Source organism: Syngnathus typhle, linkage group LG6 (genome assembly GCF_033458585.1).
Source record: "Syngnathus typhle isolate RoL2023-S1 ecotype Sweden linkage group LG6, RoL_Styp_1.0, whole genome shotgun sequence".
NCBI classification, from domain to species: domain Eukaryota; kingdom Metazoa; phylum Chordata; class Actinopteri; order Syngnathiformes; family Syngnathidae; genus Syngnathus; species Syngnathus typhle.
This window is the reverse complement of record NC_083743.1, coordinates 16503405-16519027: the sequence shown is the minus strand read 5'-3', so window position 1 is coordinate 16519027 and position 15623 is coordinate 16503405. Positions and strand designations below refer to the sequence as shown.

Genomic DNA, 15623 nt, shown 5'->3' with positions numbered 1-15623 from the left:
TACCTGTAATACGCATTTTGTTATTTGCTGATTGAAACTGCTAATTAAACTGTGAATTGAAACTAATAGGTGGAGAACTGAACTCTCGCTCTTTATATAGCTGACGTGTCTTGCGCAACCGTTCTGCGCATCTGTAATGGCGGCCTCCGTATGACGTCCGGTCCGCGATGGAGATTAAAAAACAAACAATATTTGACAATAACACACCATCAAGGATTGCACCATCGCATCAAACGATGTGTCGTCAATTATGAATTTTACTAAGTGTGTTGGGCAGGATGGCTGAATGCGATGCGCGATTGACAACAAACAAGAAGAAAGGTGAGTTTTTTTTCGGGGGAGATTTGTCATGTCTCGTCCCCAGTTTTGCTATGTGTCTAGGTTGCCATAGTTTCTGTTCGTGTCACCCCGCTCTTCCTGTGTCACCTCAATCGATGTAACGTGTTTTGTATTTAAGTCCTGTCTGCCCCTCGCTCACCGTTGGATCATTGCATGTGTTACTGTCATTCTGTTCCTGTCTTTGGTAATGTCACCCTGTCTTTTTGTTCCACGACTTTGTCGGTCAGTCCTGTTGTTGGTTTTGTTGTACCATGACTTTCTTTAAAAAAAAATAAAAAATAAAAAAAAAAAATAAAAATAAAAAAATTTAATTTTTTTTTTTGTACCCATGTATAATACGCACCCCAGATTTTAGGACAATAAATTAGTAAAATATTGCGCACTATACACGGAAAAAAACGGTATTAGAGATCACAAAGAAAAACATAGCTTGGATTTATGCTCTCGCCAGAAAGATTAGTCAGCCTCAGGTAATTGTCTCTGGCTCCTTGCCTACGAGGGGTAATGATGAGAGGTTTAGCAGAAGACTTGCGCTTAAATGGTGGCTGGCTAGCTTCTGTAGTGACCAGGGACTGCAGTTTGTAGACAATAGGCCCTCTTTCAGCCCATTATGAAAACATAGGTTACTGTTTGAGCCTTCCATGAGAGTTCACATTAGAGCAGGACACGTTACAGGTGATTAACAAGCCTGTAAGAACCAGTATTGAGTCTGTACAGCAGTGTTCACCAGACTACGGCCCGCGGGCCGAATACGGCCCACGGGACCGTTTAATCCGGCCCGCCAACCCTGAACAAATTTTATTATTAAACTTTTTTTTTGTGGTCATTTTGCCTGCAATGACTGCGTTTCCCCAGTAGATGGGGAAGCGCTCGCCTGCGCATTTACTACCGGAAGCCGTGTCAGAAAGGTCGGTGCACACTCACAAGTGCGTGTACGTACTCAGTAGTACGGACATGGCGCACTCGCGCTCTATTTGTATCAGTCCCGAATTTAGAGCGTGGGCTGTGACGACAGCATTCTTGTAATTCGCGCGCTGAGCTTTCAGATGCAGTTTTCCGCTAAAGCCACCCACAAACCTTCCCCTGGAATCCTTCCATTAAAATGAGTCGCCCAAGGAAAAGCAAGGTGGACACAGTGCCGAGCGTTTAAAAGAGAGTGGCCAATTTGGCTCGACGTACGTGACGTTCAGCCACATGAACGTCAACATCAACCCGTCACAGATCGAGGTAAACGGACCAACACCTCGGATCTCGCCTAAGAATTGCCACAACAAATTTTACTCCAGACTATGACGCACTAGCAAACTTTAACAAAAAAGACAGCGGTGTCTACAAGCCTACTGGAACCTACAAAAGGATTATAAGGAAGGAACACAAGAACTTTAAGAGACTGCTCATATGAGCTGAACTTTTATCTCTTAAGATTGTGCATGGCACAACAGAAAATTACCGTTTTTTTCCGTGTATAGTGCGCCCCCATGTATAGTACGCACCCTAAGAATGGCATGCTGATGCTGGAAAAAAGCTTGTACCCATGTATAATACGCACCCAATTTTTATGAATTTTTTTTAAAAAAAAAATTTTATTATTTTTTTTTTTTTTAAGTCCCAATGATCGTCACACACGCAGGGAGGCAATGGGTCCCATTTTTATAGTCTTTGGTATGGTCTTAACTAGGCTGGATGTAATTTTTTTTGTTGGCGTTGATTTCTCCGACTGCCCCTAAACGCACCACCGCGCTCCGTGCGCGCACGGGCTGCGGACGTGAAAAAGGCGGCTCTGTATGGGAGAGACGTTGAAGAGGAATAAAAACACCCTTGGAAACCAAAACTAGCCCCTCGTCGTGACTCGGAGCCGCAACAAATGTTTCGGATTTGTGTACGGTACATTGTGACAGACAGCAAACTAGCAGGTGATCGAGCGAGCGTCTGATACAAGAGCATTGCGGTCGTATGGAGCGTGTTTGAAGTGAACAGCAGAGACGAAAGGAACAAGGCAAAGTGTTGTGAAATAAAATATTACCTGTAATACGCATTTTGTTATTTGCTGATTGTATTAAACTATCACATTCATCGCTCATTAGTAAATAGCTGACGTGTCTTGCGCATCCGTTCTGCGCAGCTGACCCATAGTGCGCATGCGCAGTTATACTGCCTCGGTATGACGTCCGGTCCGCGATGGAGATTAAAAAACAAACAATATTTGACAATAACACACCATCAAGGATTGCACCATCGCATCAAACGATGTGTCGTCAATTATGGATTTTTTTGACTAAGTGTGTTGGGCAGGATGGCTGAATGCGATGCGCGATTGACAACAAACAAGAAGAAAGGTGAGTTTTATTTCAGGGGAGATTTGTCATGTCTCGTCCCCAGTTTTGCTATGTGTCTAGGTTGCCATAGTTTCTGTTCGCGTCGCCCCTCTCTTCCTGTGTCACCTCAATCGATGTAACGTGTTTTGTATTTAAGTCCTGTCACCGTTGGATCATTGCATGTGTTACTGTCATTCTGTTCCTGTCTTTGGTAATGTCACCCTGTCTTTTTGTTTCACGACTTTGTCGGTCAGTTCTGTTGTTGGTTTTGTTGTACCATGACTTTCTTTAAAAAAATAAAAAATAAAATAAAATAAAAAAAAAATTAAAAATTTTTTTTTTTGTACCCATGTATAATACGCACCCCAGATTTTAGGACAATAAATTAGTTAAATTTTGCGCACTATACACGGAAAAAAACGGTAATGTTCCATGGCTTTTTTTTCTATGAAGAACCCAGAGAGAGTTATTTAGTTATTATTTATTTCCTCTTTTTTCTGTGAAGAACTCAGAGAGGGTTATTTAGTCATTATTTATTTCATTAATAGTGTTATTATTTGTTTTCTGACTTTTTTTCTGTAAAGAACCTGGAAAGGGTTATTAAATAACCGTTATTTGGTTATGTGTGGCTTTCTGGAAAACAATAAAAAATTTAAGCTCCCCTACTATCGTCACACTTTTTCTGTTACAAACTGACACCGGCCCCCCATCAGAGAAGGGAAAGGTTATGTGGCCCTCACAGGAAAAAGTTTGGGGACCCCTGCTGTAAAGCTACAATGTGTGCAGAATTTTTAGGCAAATTTGATTTTTGAATTGCGCAAATTGCATATTGGAAGCTTAATTTTGTTTTCTTTTCAACAACTACAGTTCTCTCTGTCAACCAAAATGTTTATAAACCTCAAACTTGAATATTTCAGAGAGTAAAAGATAGTTTCTGTCTTTCTTGGTAATATTTGTACGTGTGCAAAATTATTATGTGAAGAATTAACATGCGACTCAAGTAAAAATGGAAATTTTTCACTTTTCACTTCATAAATCTTTCACAAAATCACCTGTTTATTTTCATTTCTGAAAATGAGAATGATAAAGAATTCAAAACATACAAATTAACAGTGGCCATTTAGCCACGCTTATTTTTAATAACAGTTCCATTTATGGAGTCTATCAGCTTCTTGATCTGTAGACAATCAACTTTTTGTGGCGCACCAACCATTGTCTGATTGACAATGTTTAATTACTGTTTTACCTCAGTGTAAATCTATTTAGGAAGCGCCCACAAGTTCTCAATAGAATTTAGATCAGGTGAAGAAGGGGGCCACGCCATTATTCTATCATCTTTCAGGCCTGTACCTGCAAGCCACACAGTGGAGTACAGTCAAACCTCAACATACAAATTTAATTTGTTCCAGGATCTACTTTGTATTTTGAAATAGTCGTATGTTGGATAAAATATTCCCATAAAAATACATTGTAATTCGTTAAATTCGTTCCACAGCCCAAAACAACAACAATATTTCCTTAGTAAATACTGCAGATACACAGCAATAGAACAAATGCGATTACCGTTTTTTTCCATGTGTAATGCGCTCCCATGTATAATACGCACCCTAAAAATGGCATGTTGATGCTGGAAAAAAGCCTGTACCCATGTATAATACGCACCCAAATTTTGACTCCTACTTAAAAAGTCAAAGTCTGCTTTATTGTCAACGTCTTCACATGCCGAGACACACAAAGAGATCGAAATTACGTTTTCTCTATCCCACGGTGACAAGACATATTACACGATAGACATACAAGTAAACGACGCAATATAAAAAACAAGAAGGCACAAACAATAAATAATAAGAGTAATAATAAATAGTAATTAAGTCCGTAAACGTAAATTCTTTTCAGAAAAAAGATCATCTTTGGGAACAACCGGATGTTATTCTGCCGGTCAGTATCACTGCGCATGCGCTAGCAAACTCAATAGTGAAGAAATGTTTCGGATTTGTGTAGGGTACATTGTGACAGTAAACGAGCAGGTGATCGAGCAAGCATCTGATACGAGAGCATTGTGTTCGTATGGAGCATGTTTGAAGTGAACAGCAGAGAAGAAAGCGCATCTGTAATGGCGGCCTCCGTATGATATCCGGATTAAAAAAGTAAAATAAATAAAAATAAATTGTACCCATGTATAATGCGCACCCCAGATTTTAGGACAATAAATTTGTTAAATTTGGCACATTATACATGGAAAAAAACATTATCAGAAATGTAAAAAGAAATAACAGATATAATCAATAAAAAGTTTTTTTTTTATTGTCACTGTATCTTAGAGAGACAGAGATGCATATGTTCCGTAACTTACTGTAATTTACAATTTGTGAACCTCAAACTAAGCTTTTTTTTTTTTAATATATATTTTTAGTTTTTATATTTTATATATTTTCTTTTCTATTTTCAGTTTTTTTATCTAGCTTACATAATGTTTACTAAAAATAACTAGCCTGGTAATCCTCAAAGGGGGATCCCCCATCTGCAGCCCCTTGACAATCTTTCTAATTTGTTTGCTGACTTGGGGGTTAAGATTAAGGGATGTTATTAATTATTAATATTTGGCACCTGTATGTGAAGCACTTTGAGACATTTTTGCGGTTAGGAGCAATATACCGTTTTTTTCCGTGTATAGTGCGCCCCCATGTATAATACGCACCCTAAAAATGGCATGCTGATGCTGGAAAAAAGCCTGTACCCATGTATAATACGCACCCAATTTTTATGAATTGTTTTTTATGAATTCTTTTTTTTTTTTTTTTTTTTTTTTTAAGTCCCAATGATCGTCACACACGCAGGGAGGCAATGGGTCCCATTTTTATAGTCTTTGGTATGGTCTTAACTAGGCTGGATGTAATTGTTTTTGTTGGCGTTGATTTCTCCGACTGCCCGTAAACGCACCACCGCGCTCCGTGCGCGCACGGGAAAGAGGCGCGCGGACGTGAAAAAGGCGGCTCTGTATGGGAGAGACGTTGAAGAGGAATAAAAACACCCTTGGAAACCAAAACTTGGTGATTTCAAGTTTCATTTCGAGGGACATTTGTCACGTCTCGTCCCCAGTTTTGCTATGTGTCTAGGTTGCCATAGTTTCTGTTCGCGTCGCCCCTCTCTTCCTGTGTCACCTCAATCGATGTAACGTGTTTTGTATTTAAGTCCTGTCTGCCCCTCGCTCACCGTCGGATCATTGCATGTGTTACTGTCATGATGTCTGTTTGCTTTCTGTTCCTGTCTTTGGTAATGTCACCCTGTCTTTTTGTTCCACGACTTTGTCGGTCAGTCCTGTTCTTGGTTTTGTTTTCTAAAAAAAAAAAAAAAAAAATTAAAAAAAAAAAAATTTAAATTTTTTTGTACCCATGTATAATGCGCACCCCAGATTTTAGGACAATAAATTCGTTAAATTTTGCGCACTATACACGGAAAAAAACGGTAAATAAATTTGACTTGACATGCATTCTCACTTTGTTGACTCTCACTTGACATGCTTTGGTATGTATTTCTATTTTCTGAGCCCAGTTACATGGTTTAACCATTACATACTGCTTTGGTAAACAGTGAGCAGGGGCCCAAATTAATGATAAAACTGGTCCCTCAAATTAGGCTAATTTCAGAAATGCTTGAATTAAGGAGCGGATAGTATGCACTGATGCATACTTTTAATTTCAGGAATTTATTGAAGCCTTCAGCATAACATCCCAATGGCAATAGCTCTGATTGAGCAAAAGAAAACAAACCCTTTCCTGTGATTTGACCAAGAAAGAAAGGAAGGAGAACACAGGAAAGAGAAATGAATGATTTTTCAGCATTTCATTTCTATCACCATAGTTTAAATCTGTGAATTGTCAGTCAAAAAAACGTGCCGATTACTGGGCATTATTTACATTTAGTAGAGTAAAAAACAAATGTGGAAATACTGACATTAACATGATCGTTGAGGAACATGCTAATTGACTTTTCTGTTACTCGGATTAATGGCATTCCTTTAACGCTGTAAATGCACTGCAAAACTGACATTAGTCAATATGTTTAATTCCATTTTTTTGTGTATGTGAACAATCAACACCAAGTGGGACACAATCGTGAAGTGGAACCAAATATAACTTTTTCTTACCACAGGAGTTTCCTTCCACATCATCAAGGAGATTGGCTGTGGAATGAGCGGTACCCAACCTGGTAAAGTTTAGTCAGAAAACTAGATAGATTGTTCATTCTCATGCACTAGAATCTAGTGACTAGAGTACAACATGCTACAATATACAGGGTAATTTGAGAAGTATTGACTGACATTGAATTGTAATGGATGCCAAAGAGTGAATGAATGAATGAATTCACTCAAAGTACTGTTTCCTTGATGGAACACACACTTTACTGCAGTGCTTCTCAAATAGTGGGGCGCGGTGCTATACCTGGGGGGGCGCGTGTGACCCTGGGGAAAAGGCTTTTTTTTTTTGGCAGTACTAAAATAAAGTGTAATTGCGCATTTACTACAGCAGGGGGCAGTGGCGCTCTCATTGTTACTTCTGTCACGTTTGCGACAGTGCAACATTTTACGACTTACAAGACAAGTTAGGATAGTCACGGTGGGGAGGGGGGGCGCGAATAGTTTTCTTTTTGCTAGGGGGGGGGGGCGTAACAGAAAATAATTGAGAAGCACTGCTTTACTGGATGCAATAAAATTGTTGGCACATTTCCCTTTAGTTCCCTGTATCCAACAACCATCTCTAAATTTATCTTAAATAGACAAAAGCAATAATAAAATGAAGTACAGACAATATCAAAGGAAATTCAAACTATACTATGAGTGCAAATTTTGTTGCCTTATTTTGAGTCAATTACTGAAATCTCGCCCCCCTCCCCAAGAGACAACCAAAATTGTAGAAAAGTTGTAAAATGATGAAACTTGTTTGGCCCAAAGTTGCTGATCATGTAATTAGGGCTACACTCGTCTGATTTGTGTGCGGGTGGCTTAGAGTTGCTCTTCGCTCAGTGATGTACCGTATTTTGCGCCCTATTTGGCGCACCGGGTTATAAGGCGCACCTTCAATGAACGGCCCATTTTAAAACTTTATCCATATATAAGGCGCACCGGATTATGAGGTGCATAAAATAGAAGCTTTACTGCAACAAACTGAGGTTGACTAGGGTTGCGGTATGCACCCACTAGCCAATAACCAACGAGCCCTCTGTAAACAATCGCGTTTCTCAAACGATCTCCTATAAAATGATTGGAACTGACTAAAGTTTGATCTAACGCATTGGTACTACTTACCTATGTTTCCCTTCCATATCGATCCGTAGATTTACTCGAAAAATTAACAGAGCAGCCTATTTTGACATGAAATAGCCTGGCGCGTATAGCAGCTATCGTTATAGCATTAGCCATCCGCAATTTCCTATGAGCCTCAGCTCGCAATCTCCCATGAGCCTCAGCAAAGTGTCAACAATCGCGTTTCTCAAACGATCTCCTATAAAATGATAAGAACTGACTAAAGTTCGATCTAACGCATTGGTACTACTTACCTATGTTTCCCTTCCATATCGATCCGTAGATTTACTCGAAACATTAACAGAGCAGCCTATTTTGACATGAAATAGCCTCGCGCGTATAGCAGCTATCGTTATAGCATTAGCCATCCGCAATTTCCTATGAGCCTCAGCTCGCAATCTCCCATGAGCCTCAGCAAAGTGTAAACAATCGCGTTTCTCAAACGATCTCCTATAAAATGATCAGAACTGACTAAAGTTCGATCTAACGCATTGGTACTACTTACCGTATTTTCCGCCCTATAAGGCGCACCGGGGTATAAGGCGCACCTTCAATGAACGGCCCATTTTAAAACTTTGTCCATATATAAGGCGCACCGGCCTATAAGGCGCATAAAATAGAAGCTTTACTGCAACAAACTGAGGTTGACTAGGGTTGCGGTCTGCACCCACTAGCCAATAACCAACGAGCCCTCTGTAAACAATCGCGTTTCTCATACAATCTGCTATAAAATGATTGGAACTGACTTAAGTTCAATCTAACGCATTGGTACTACTTACCTATGTTTCCCTTCCATATCGATCCGTAGATTTACTCGAAACATTAACAGCGCGGCCTATTTTGCCATGAAATAGCCTCGCGCGTATAGCAGCTATCGTTATAGCATTAGCCATCCGCGATTTCCTATGAGCCTCAGCAAAGTGTAAACAATCGCGTCTCTCAAACGAGTGCCTATAAAATGATCAGAACTGACCAAAGTTCGATCTAACGCATTGGTACTACTTACCTATGATTCCCTTCTATATCAATCCGTAGAATTACTCGAAACATGAACAGAGCAGCCTATTTTGACATGAAATAGCCTCGCGCGTATAGCAGCTATCGTTATAGCATTAGCCATCCGCAAAAACCAATGACCCTCAGCTTGCAATCTCCCATGAGCCTCAGAAAAGTGTAAACAAACAATCGCGTCTCTCAAACGAGCTCCTATAAAATGATCAGAACTGACCAAAGTTCGATCTAACGCATTGGTACTACTTACCTACGATTCCCTTCCATATCAATCCGTAGAATTACTCGAAACATGAACAGAGCAGCCTATTTTGACATGAAATAGCCTCGCGCGTATAGCAGCTATCGTTATAGCATTAGCCATCCGCAAAAACCAATGACCCTCAGCTTGCAATCTCCCATGAGCCTCAGCAAAGTGTAAACAAACAATCGCGTCTCTCAAACGAGCTCCTATAAAATGATCAGAACTGACCAAAGTTCGATCTAACGCATTGGTACTACTTACCTACGATTCCCTTCCATATCAATCCGTAGAATTACTCGAAACATGAACAGAGCAGCCTATTTTGACATGAAATAGCCTCGCGCGTATAGCAGGTATCGTTATAGCATTAGCCATCCGCAAAAACCAATGACCCTCAGCTTGCAATCTCCCATGAGCCTCAGCAAAGTGTAAACAAACAATCGCGTCTCTCAAACGAGCTCCTATAAAATGATCAGAACTGACCAAAGTTCGATCTAACGCATTGGTACTACTTACCTACGATTCCCTTCCATATCAATCCGTAGAATTACTCGAAACATGAACAGAGCAGCCTATTTTGACATGAAATAGCCTCGCGCGTATAGCAGCTATCGTTGTAGCATTAGCCATCCGCAAAAACCAATGACCCTCAGCTTGCAATCTCCCATGAGTCTCAGCAAAGTGTAAACAAACAATCGCGTCTCTCAAACGAGCTCCTATAAAATGATCAGAACTGACCAAAGTTCGATCTAACGCATTGGTACTACTTACCTACAATTCCCTTCCATATCAATCCGTAGAATTACTCGAAACATGAACAGAGCAGCCTATTTTGACATGAAATAGCCTCGCGCGTATAGCAGCTATCGTTATAGCATTAGCCATCCGCAAAAACCAATGACCCTCAGCTGGCAATCTCCCATGAGCCTCAGCAAAGTGTAAACAAACAATCGCGTCTCTCAAACGAGCTCCTATAAAATGATCAGAACTGACTAAAGTTCGATCTAACGCATTGGTACAACTTACCTATGTTTCCCTTCCATATCGATCCGTAGATTTACTCGAAACATGAACAGAGCGGCCTATTTTTACATGAAATAGCCTCGCATATAGCAGCTATCGTTATAGCATTAGCCATCCGCAAAAAAACATGAGCCTCGGCTCGCAATCTCCCATGAGCCTCAGCAGGTGTAAACAATCGCGTCTCTCAAACGATCTCCTATAAAATGATCAGAACTGACTTAAGTTCGATCTAACGCATTGGTACTACTTACCTATGTTTCCCTTCCATATCGATCCGTAGATTTACTCGAAACATTAACGGAGCAGCCTATTTTGAAATGAAATAGCCTCGCGGGTACAACAGCTATTCGGTGACGCCCCCTGACTACAGTTACCGTAATGCTGGGAAGCGATGCGACCTTTTAATTTACTAGTCGTACTAAAACGTACTAAAACATTTTGGCAGAGCACTGTGTACAACCAGTATGGATCAACAAATTCATCACTTGATCCATATATAAGGCGCACCGGGCTATAAGGCGCACTGTTGACTTTTGATAAAAATTTAGGTTTTTAGGTGCGCCTTATAGGGCGGAAAATACGGTACCTATGTTTCCCTTCCATATCGATCCGTAGATTTACTCGAAACATTAACAGAGCAGCCTATTTTGACATGAAATAGTCTCGCGCGTATAGCAGCTATCGTTATAGCATTAGCCATCGGCAATTTCCTATGAGCCTCAGCTCGCAATCTCCCATGAGCCTCAGCAAAGTGTTAACAATCGCGTTTCTCAAACGATCTCCTATAAAATGATCAGAACTGACTAAAGTTCGATCTAACGCATTGGTACTGCTTACCTATGTTTCCCTTCCATATCGATCCGTAGATTCACTCGAAACATTAACGAAGCAGCCTATTTTGACATGAAATAGCCTCGCGGGTACAACAGCTATTCGGTGACGCCCCCTGACTACAGTTACCGTAATGTTGGGAAGCAATGCGACCTTGTAATTTACTAGTCGTACTAAAACGTACAAAAACATTTTGGCAGAGCACTGTGTACGACCAGTATGGATCAACAAATTCATCAATTGATCCATATATAAGGCGCACCGGACTACAAGGCGCACTGTCGACTTTTGATAAAAATTTAGGTTTTTAGGTGCGCCTTATAGGGCGGAAAATACGGTACTTGTGTGGGTGTGATTGTATGTTCATCTCTATAGGTGCCCTGTGACTGGCTGGCGTTTACATAACATTAAATGCACCATGCAGTCCATGATATCGCTAGTTATTTTACAAATTTAGTTTATCTGATTATAGTATATATAACTAACCTATTCAAAAATAATTTATTATTAAATTAATACTTAAAATATGCCTACAACTATTTTTATGTTGTGATACATACCATTATGGCGACGGGATGCAATTGATATCGTGATATGAATTTTGGGCCAAATATACAAACAGACAAATAGGTTTTTGGGGTGGTTAAGTCAAAGTTCATACTTAAAGCCAGTTGAGTGCTGTGGTATATGGCATTAGGCGATGCAAAAGACACAATCACCAGTTATTGCCATATGAATGAACCAAACAGTTTTTGTATGCTCAAGTTTTGCATCTGTATACATGTGCCTTGCCAAAATGTCAAGCTCCAGTTGAGTCCCTCCCAGCAGCTTTGTGTCTTGTCAAATTGCTTTTTAACAAATTCAAATCTCCTATTCAAGTTGTTCTTTTTTACCAAAAGGGTACCAACAATTTTGTTTGTATGTATACAAGCACATAGGCCAATCTGTAATACTAAATCTCAGGATACGAATGATGCTTCAGAAGTGTTCTCCTTTTTGACTTTCTTCTCTTTGTCCTTTCTGAGAACGTTTTGGCAATTTCAAAAAGCTTCTTTCTTGTAGCTGGAAAAAAAATGACAATTTGTTTGGTCAAATGTTAAGTTGATAAAAATAACATTTGTAGGAGGAGACTTACATTTGCCCATATGTTTAAGTTTGTCTCTGAACAGGGCATCTTCTGACACAGCCTCTGGTGAAGGTGCAGAGAATAACTCAATAATACAATGACAACAGCAACACTTACTGTAGAACTCAAAACATGTTCTGTAGATTGATGTATGATCACATGACATGAGGCCAGTTAGTAACAAATCAGTTAACATACCAGTGGACATAGTGCACTCACATTCTGTTGATAAGTATAATAGTTTGATTGTATGCGTTATGAATTATATCTACCTGGGCAATTCTCCGAGCCAGATGAATTACTTGATTTCTTTGATTCATACTTCAAGCGATCTAAAAAAACAAGGAAAAGATATTGTGAACCAAAATGTGACGAGTCCTTGCGCAAAACACAAGTTGTGAGCGGTGGGGAACAGATGCTAAAGCGAATATCTCCCGACCTGAAGGTTGTAGCTTTGACCCTAGAGTGATCATGTTGAAGTGCCCTTGTTCAACATACGGAGTTATTGCGGCATCATCAGGAGACAGTTACAAAGAGCTTATAGTATACCGAAGGTAGAAAGCTACTATATTATAGCATATTCACAATTGTACTGTTAATTAATTACACACGTGTTAGAAGCGTAAGGAAAACATGAAGATATTTGCGATCTCATCAAAGCATTAAACATTGATAAATGCTTTGATAAGATCTTTAAAACAGTTTATTTTTTTTTATTTAACTTCACAACTGTCATTGGTTCTTCTTGCCAGTATGTATTCTCAAGGTGGTATATATGCAAAAGAAAAACAGTTCCTTGAAATCCATGTCTCACATGAAGATAATAATTTTGAATACCTCAAAGTCAATGTTTACATTTGAACTTATTACACGGATCAATTTTTCCTCATTTAACATCATTCATTCATACAAGTTTTAGTTACTAATTGTGGTTTTACTTTTGCTTAGTGATAAAAAATTGTGTTGAACCAATACTATACAGTACAGTAGTATCATACATTAACAGTCTTCCACAACTATTTTTAGGTTTAGATTCAATTCAATTGTGGTCTCTCAGTTACTTGTTAATATCCATGATGAGAGAACCACGCGTTTACTTGTTTTACTTTTAGGTGTTGGAAAAGTACTTCAAAGTAAGCCAAAACCGTGTTTGAAATTGACCAGTGATTTTAAGTTGAATCAGTGCTGTTGTTAAATCCTGCCTCTTCCATTTTGGGCAGCTGGCTAAGGTCAAGCCATTTCTTTCTCAACATCACTTAGAAACAGTAATGCACGACTTCATTGCAACTAGGCCAGACTACAACCTCTTCCATAATTCCAATTATTTTTATTCAGTTGTTTAATTTTGTAGAAATAAAAGCATGATCACATACATGACACAAAACTAGTCATTTCAAATAGCAACTTTCTAGCTTTAAGAAACATTATGAAAGCAAGAAAAAAAAATTATGGCAATCTGTAATGGTTACTTTTTTAAACCAAAAAGAGGGAAAAAAATTATTTTAGGGGGCAGGCTAAAAAAAAGGCTGCATAGTAGTTTAAACCAAGGATGTCCGAACCATGGCCATCCGTTGAGCAGCTTGGCTCGTAGACTATTTAATATGGCCTTGCTTGTACTACAACACATATTTTCGCCATTATGTAACAAGGCAGAAGTACACGTGCACACGCACACAGAAACACACACACACACACAAACAAACGCACGCACAAACACGCACGCACAAACACTCATCCACACACACACACATCCACACACACATGGGTCTTCTTCGTTGGTAGTTGGCAAAAAAGGCTTCAAAACCAGGAATTGAAATTTTGAAATGTGTACAATTCCAGAAGAATCAGAAGTTAGGCCCAGTTTGTTCTCTAGACTCAATGCTCAACCCCACTCGTCTTGTCAGGTATTTAGACAATTAGGGCTATGTGTACTAAGTTATAGGATAATTTAATTTCTATGGTATTGTCACTTTGAAAGAATACGAAAAATAATTGCTGAAATGTGAGTAATGTGGTGATGCTGTCAATAAAAAGACTACCTCTCTCTAAGGCAACAAGAAACTCCCGGTTTCGCTGCAGTTCTCTCATGAACTCCTCGTTCTGTAGAAAAAGCGCAACGCGCTCATCTTCCAGATACTGCTTCAGTTTCTTGTCTTGCTCTGTAGCTATTGCCGTCACACCTGGAGCACGAGTTGTGCCTTCAACTCTAGACTGAGAACTTGACTGGCCTGTCATTTTACTCAAAGAGACTGAAGATGAGGATGGTGATGTTCCAAGCTGGGAAAGCTCAGCCTGAGTACTCTGTGGAAAAAGACACGCTATACGTTATAAAGAATGTTCAAATTGTTGAGAAACCACATATACCGTAATTTTCATTTCAATTTTCACTTCACATGCTTTGATATCTTTATCTTGAACATATTCAAAACATGAAAAATAGAGAGAAAAAATGTGAAGTGATCAACTATACTAAAAATAACATGTGAAGTGGTCAACTATACTTGTAAGTAAGTGATGTGTTAATGATCAAGTAACAATCTGTGAAAAAAAAACATAAGTCGCTCCTGAGTATAAGTCGCCCCCCCACCCAAACTATGAAAAAAAAAAACGTGACTTATAGTCCGAAAATTACGGTAGTCGCGGCACACGGAATTGTTGACAAAGGACGATCGATGAATTTAATGAATTGGAGTGACACAGATGGTTTTACAAACCTGTTATTTATGTAATAGTTTGTTTTAAATACCGTTTTTTTCCGTGTATAATGCGCGAAATTTAGCTAATTTATTGTCCTAAAATCTGGGGTGCGCATTATACATGGGTACAATTTTTTTTTTTTTTTTTTTTTAAGATAATCATGGTACAACAAACCCAACAACAGGACTGACCGACAAAGACGTGGAACAAAAAGACAGGGTGACATTACCAAAGACAGGAACAGAAAGCAAACAGACATCATGACAGTAACACATGCAATGATCCGACGGTGAGCGAGGGGCAGACAGGACTTAAATACAAAACACGTTACATTGATTGAGGTGACACAGGAAGGGAGGGGCGACGCAAACAGAAACTATGGCAACCTAGACACATAGCAAAACTAGGGACGAGACATGACAAATCTCCCTCGAAATAAAACTTGAAATCACCTTTCGCGCATCGCATTGAGCCATCCTGCCCAACACACTTAGTCAGTAAAATTCATAATTGACGACACATCGTTTGATGCGATGGTGCAATCCTTGATGGTGTGTTATTGTCAAATATTGTTTGGTTTTTGATCTCCATCGCAAACCGGATATCATACGGAGGCCGCCATTACAGATGCGCAGAACGGATGCGCAAGACACGTCAGCTATATAAAGAGCGAAAGTTGTTTTCTTCCTATTAGTTTCAATTCACAGTTTAATTAGCAGTTTCAATCAGCAAATA

General features: G+C 39.4%; 1 protein-coding gene across 2 annotated transcripts in view; it reads right to left on the bottom strand.

Annotated features, from left to right (window-relative positions):
- The window catches only part of LOC133155129 (CUE domain-containing protein 1-like), a 34579-nt gene that overhangs the window by 2506 nt on the left and 16450 nt on the right, over window positions 1-15623 (bottom strand). For both annotated transcript variants that reach the window (XM_061280157.1, XM_061280158.1), the window contains exons 5-9: window positions 14231-14492; window positions 12464-12523; window positions 12201-12254; window positions 12034-12127; window positions 6802-6860 (exon numbers count right to left, since the gene is read on the bottom strand). In XM_061280157.1, the coding sequence (XP_061136141.1) occupies window positions 6802-6860; window positions 12034-12127; window positions 12201-12254; window positions 12464-12523; window positions 14231-14492 (529 nt within the window). The remainder of the gene's footprint in view (window positions 1-6801; window positions 6861-12033; window positions 12128-12200; window positions 12255-12463; window positions 12524-14230; window positions 14493-15623) is intronic.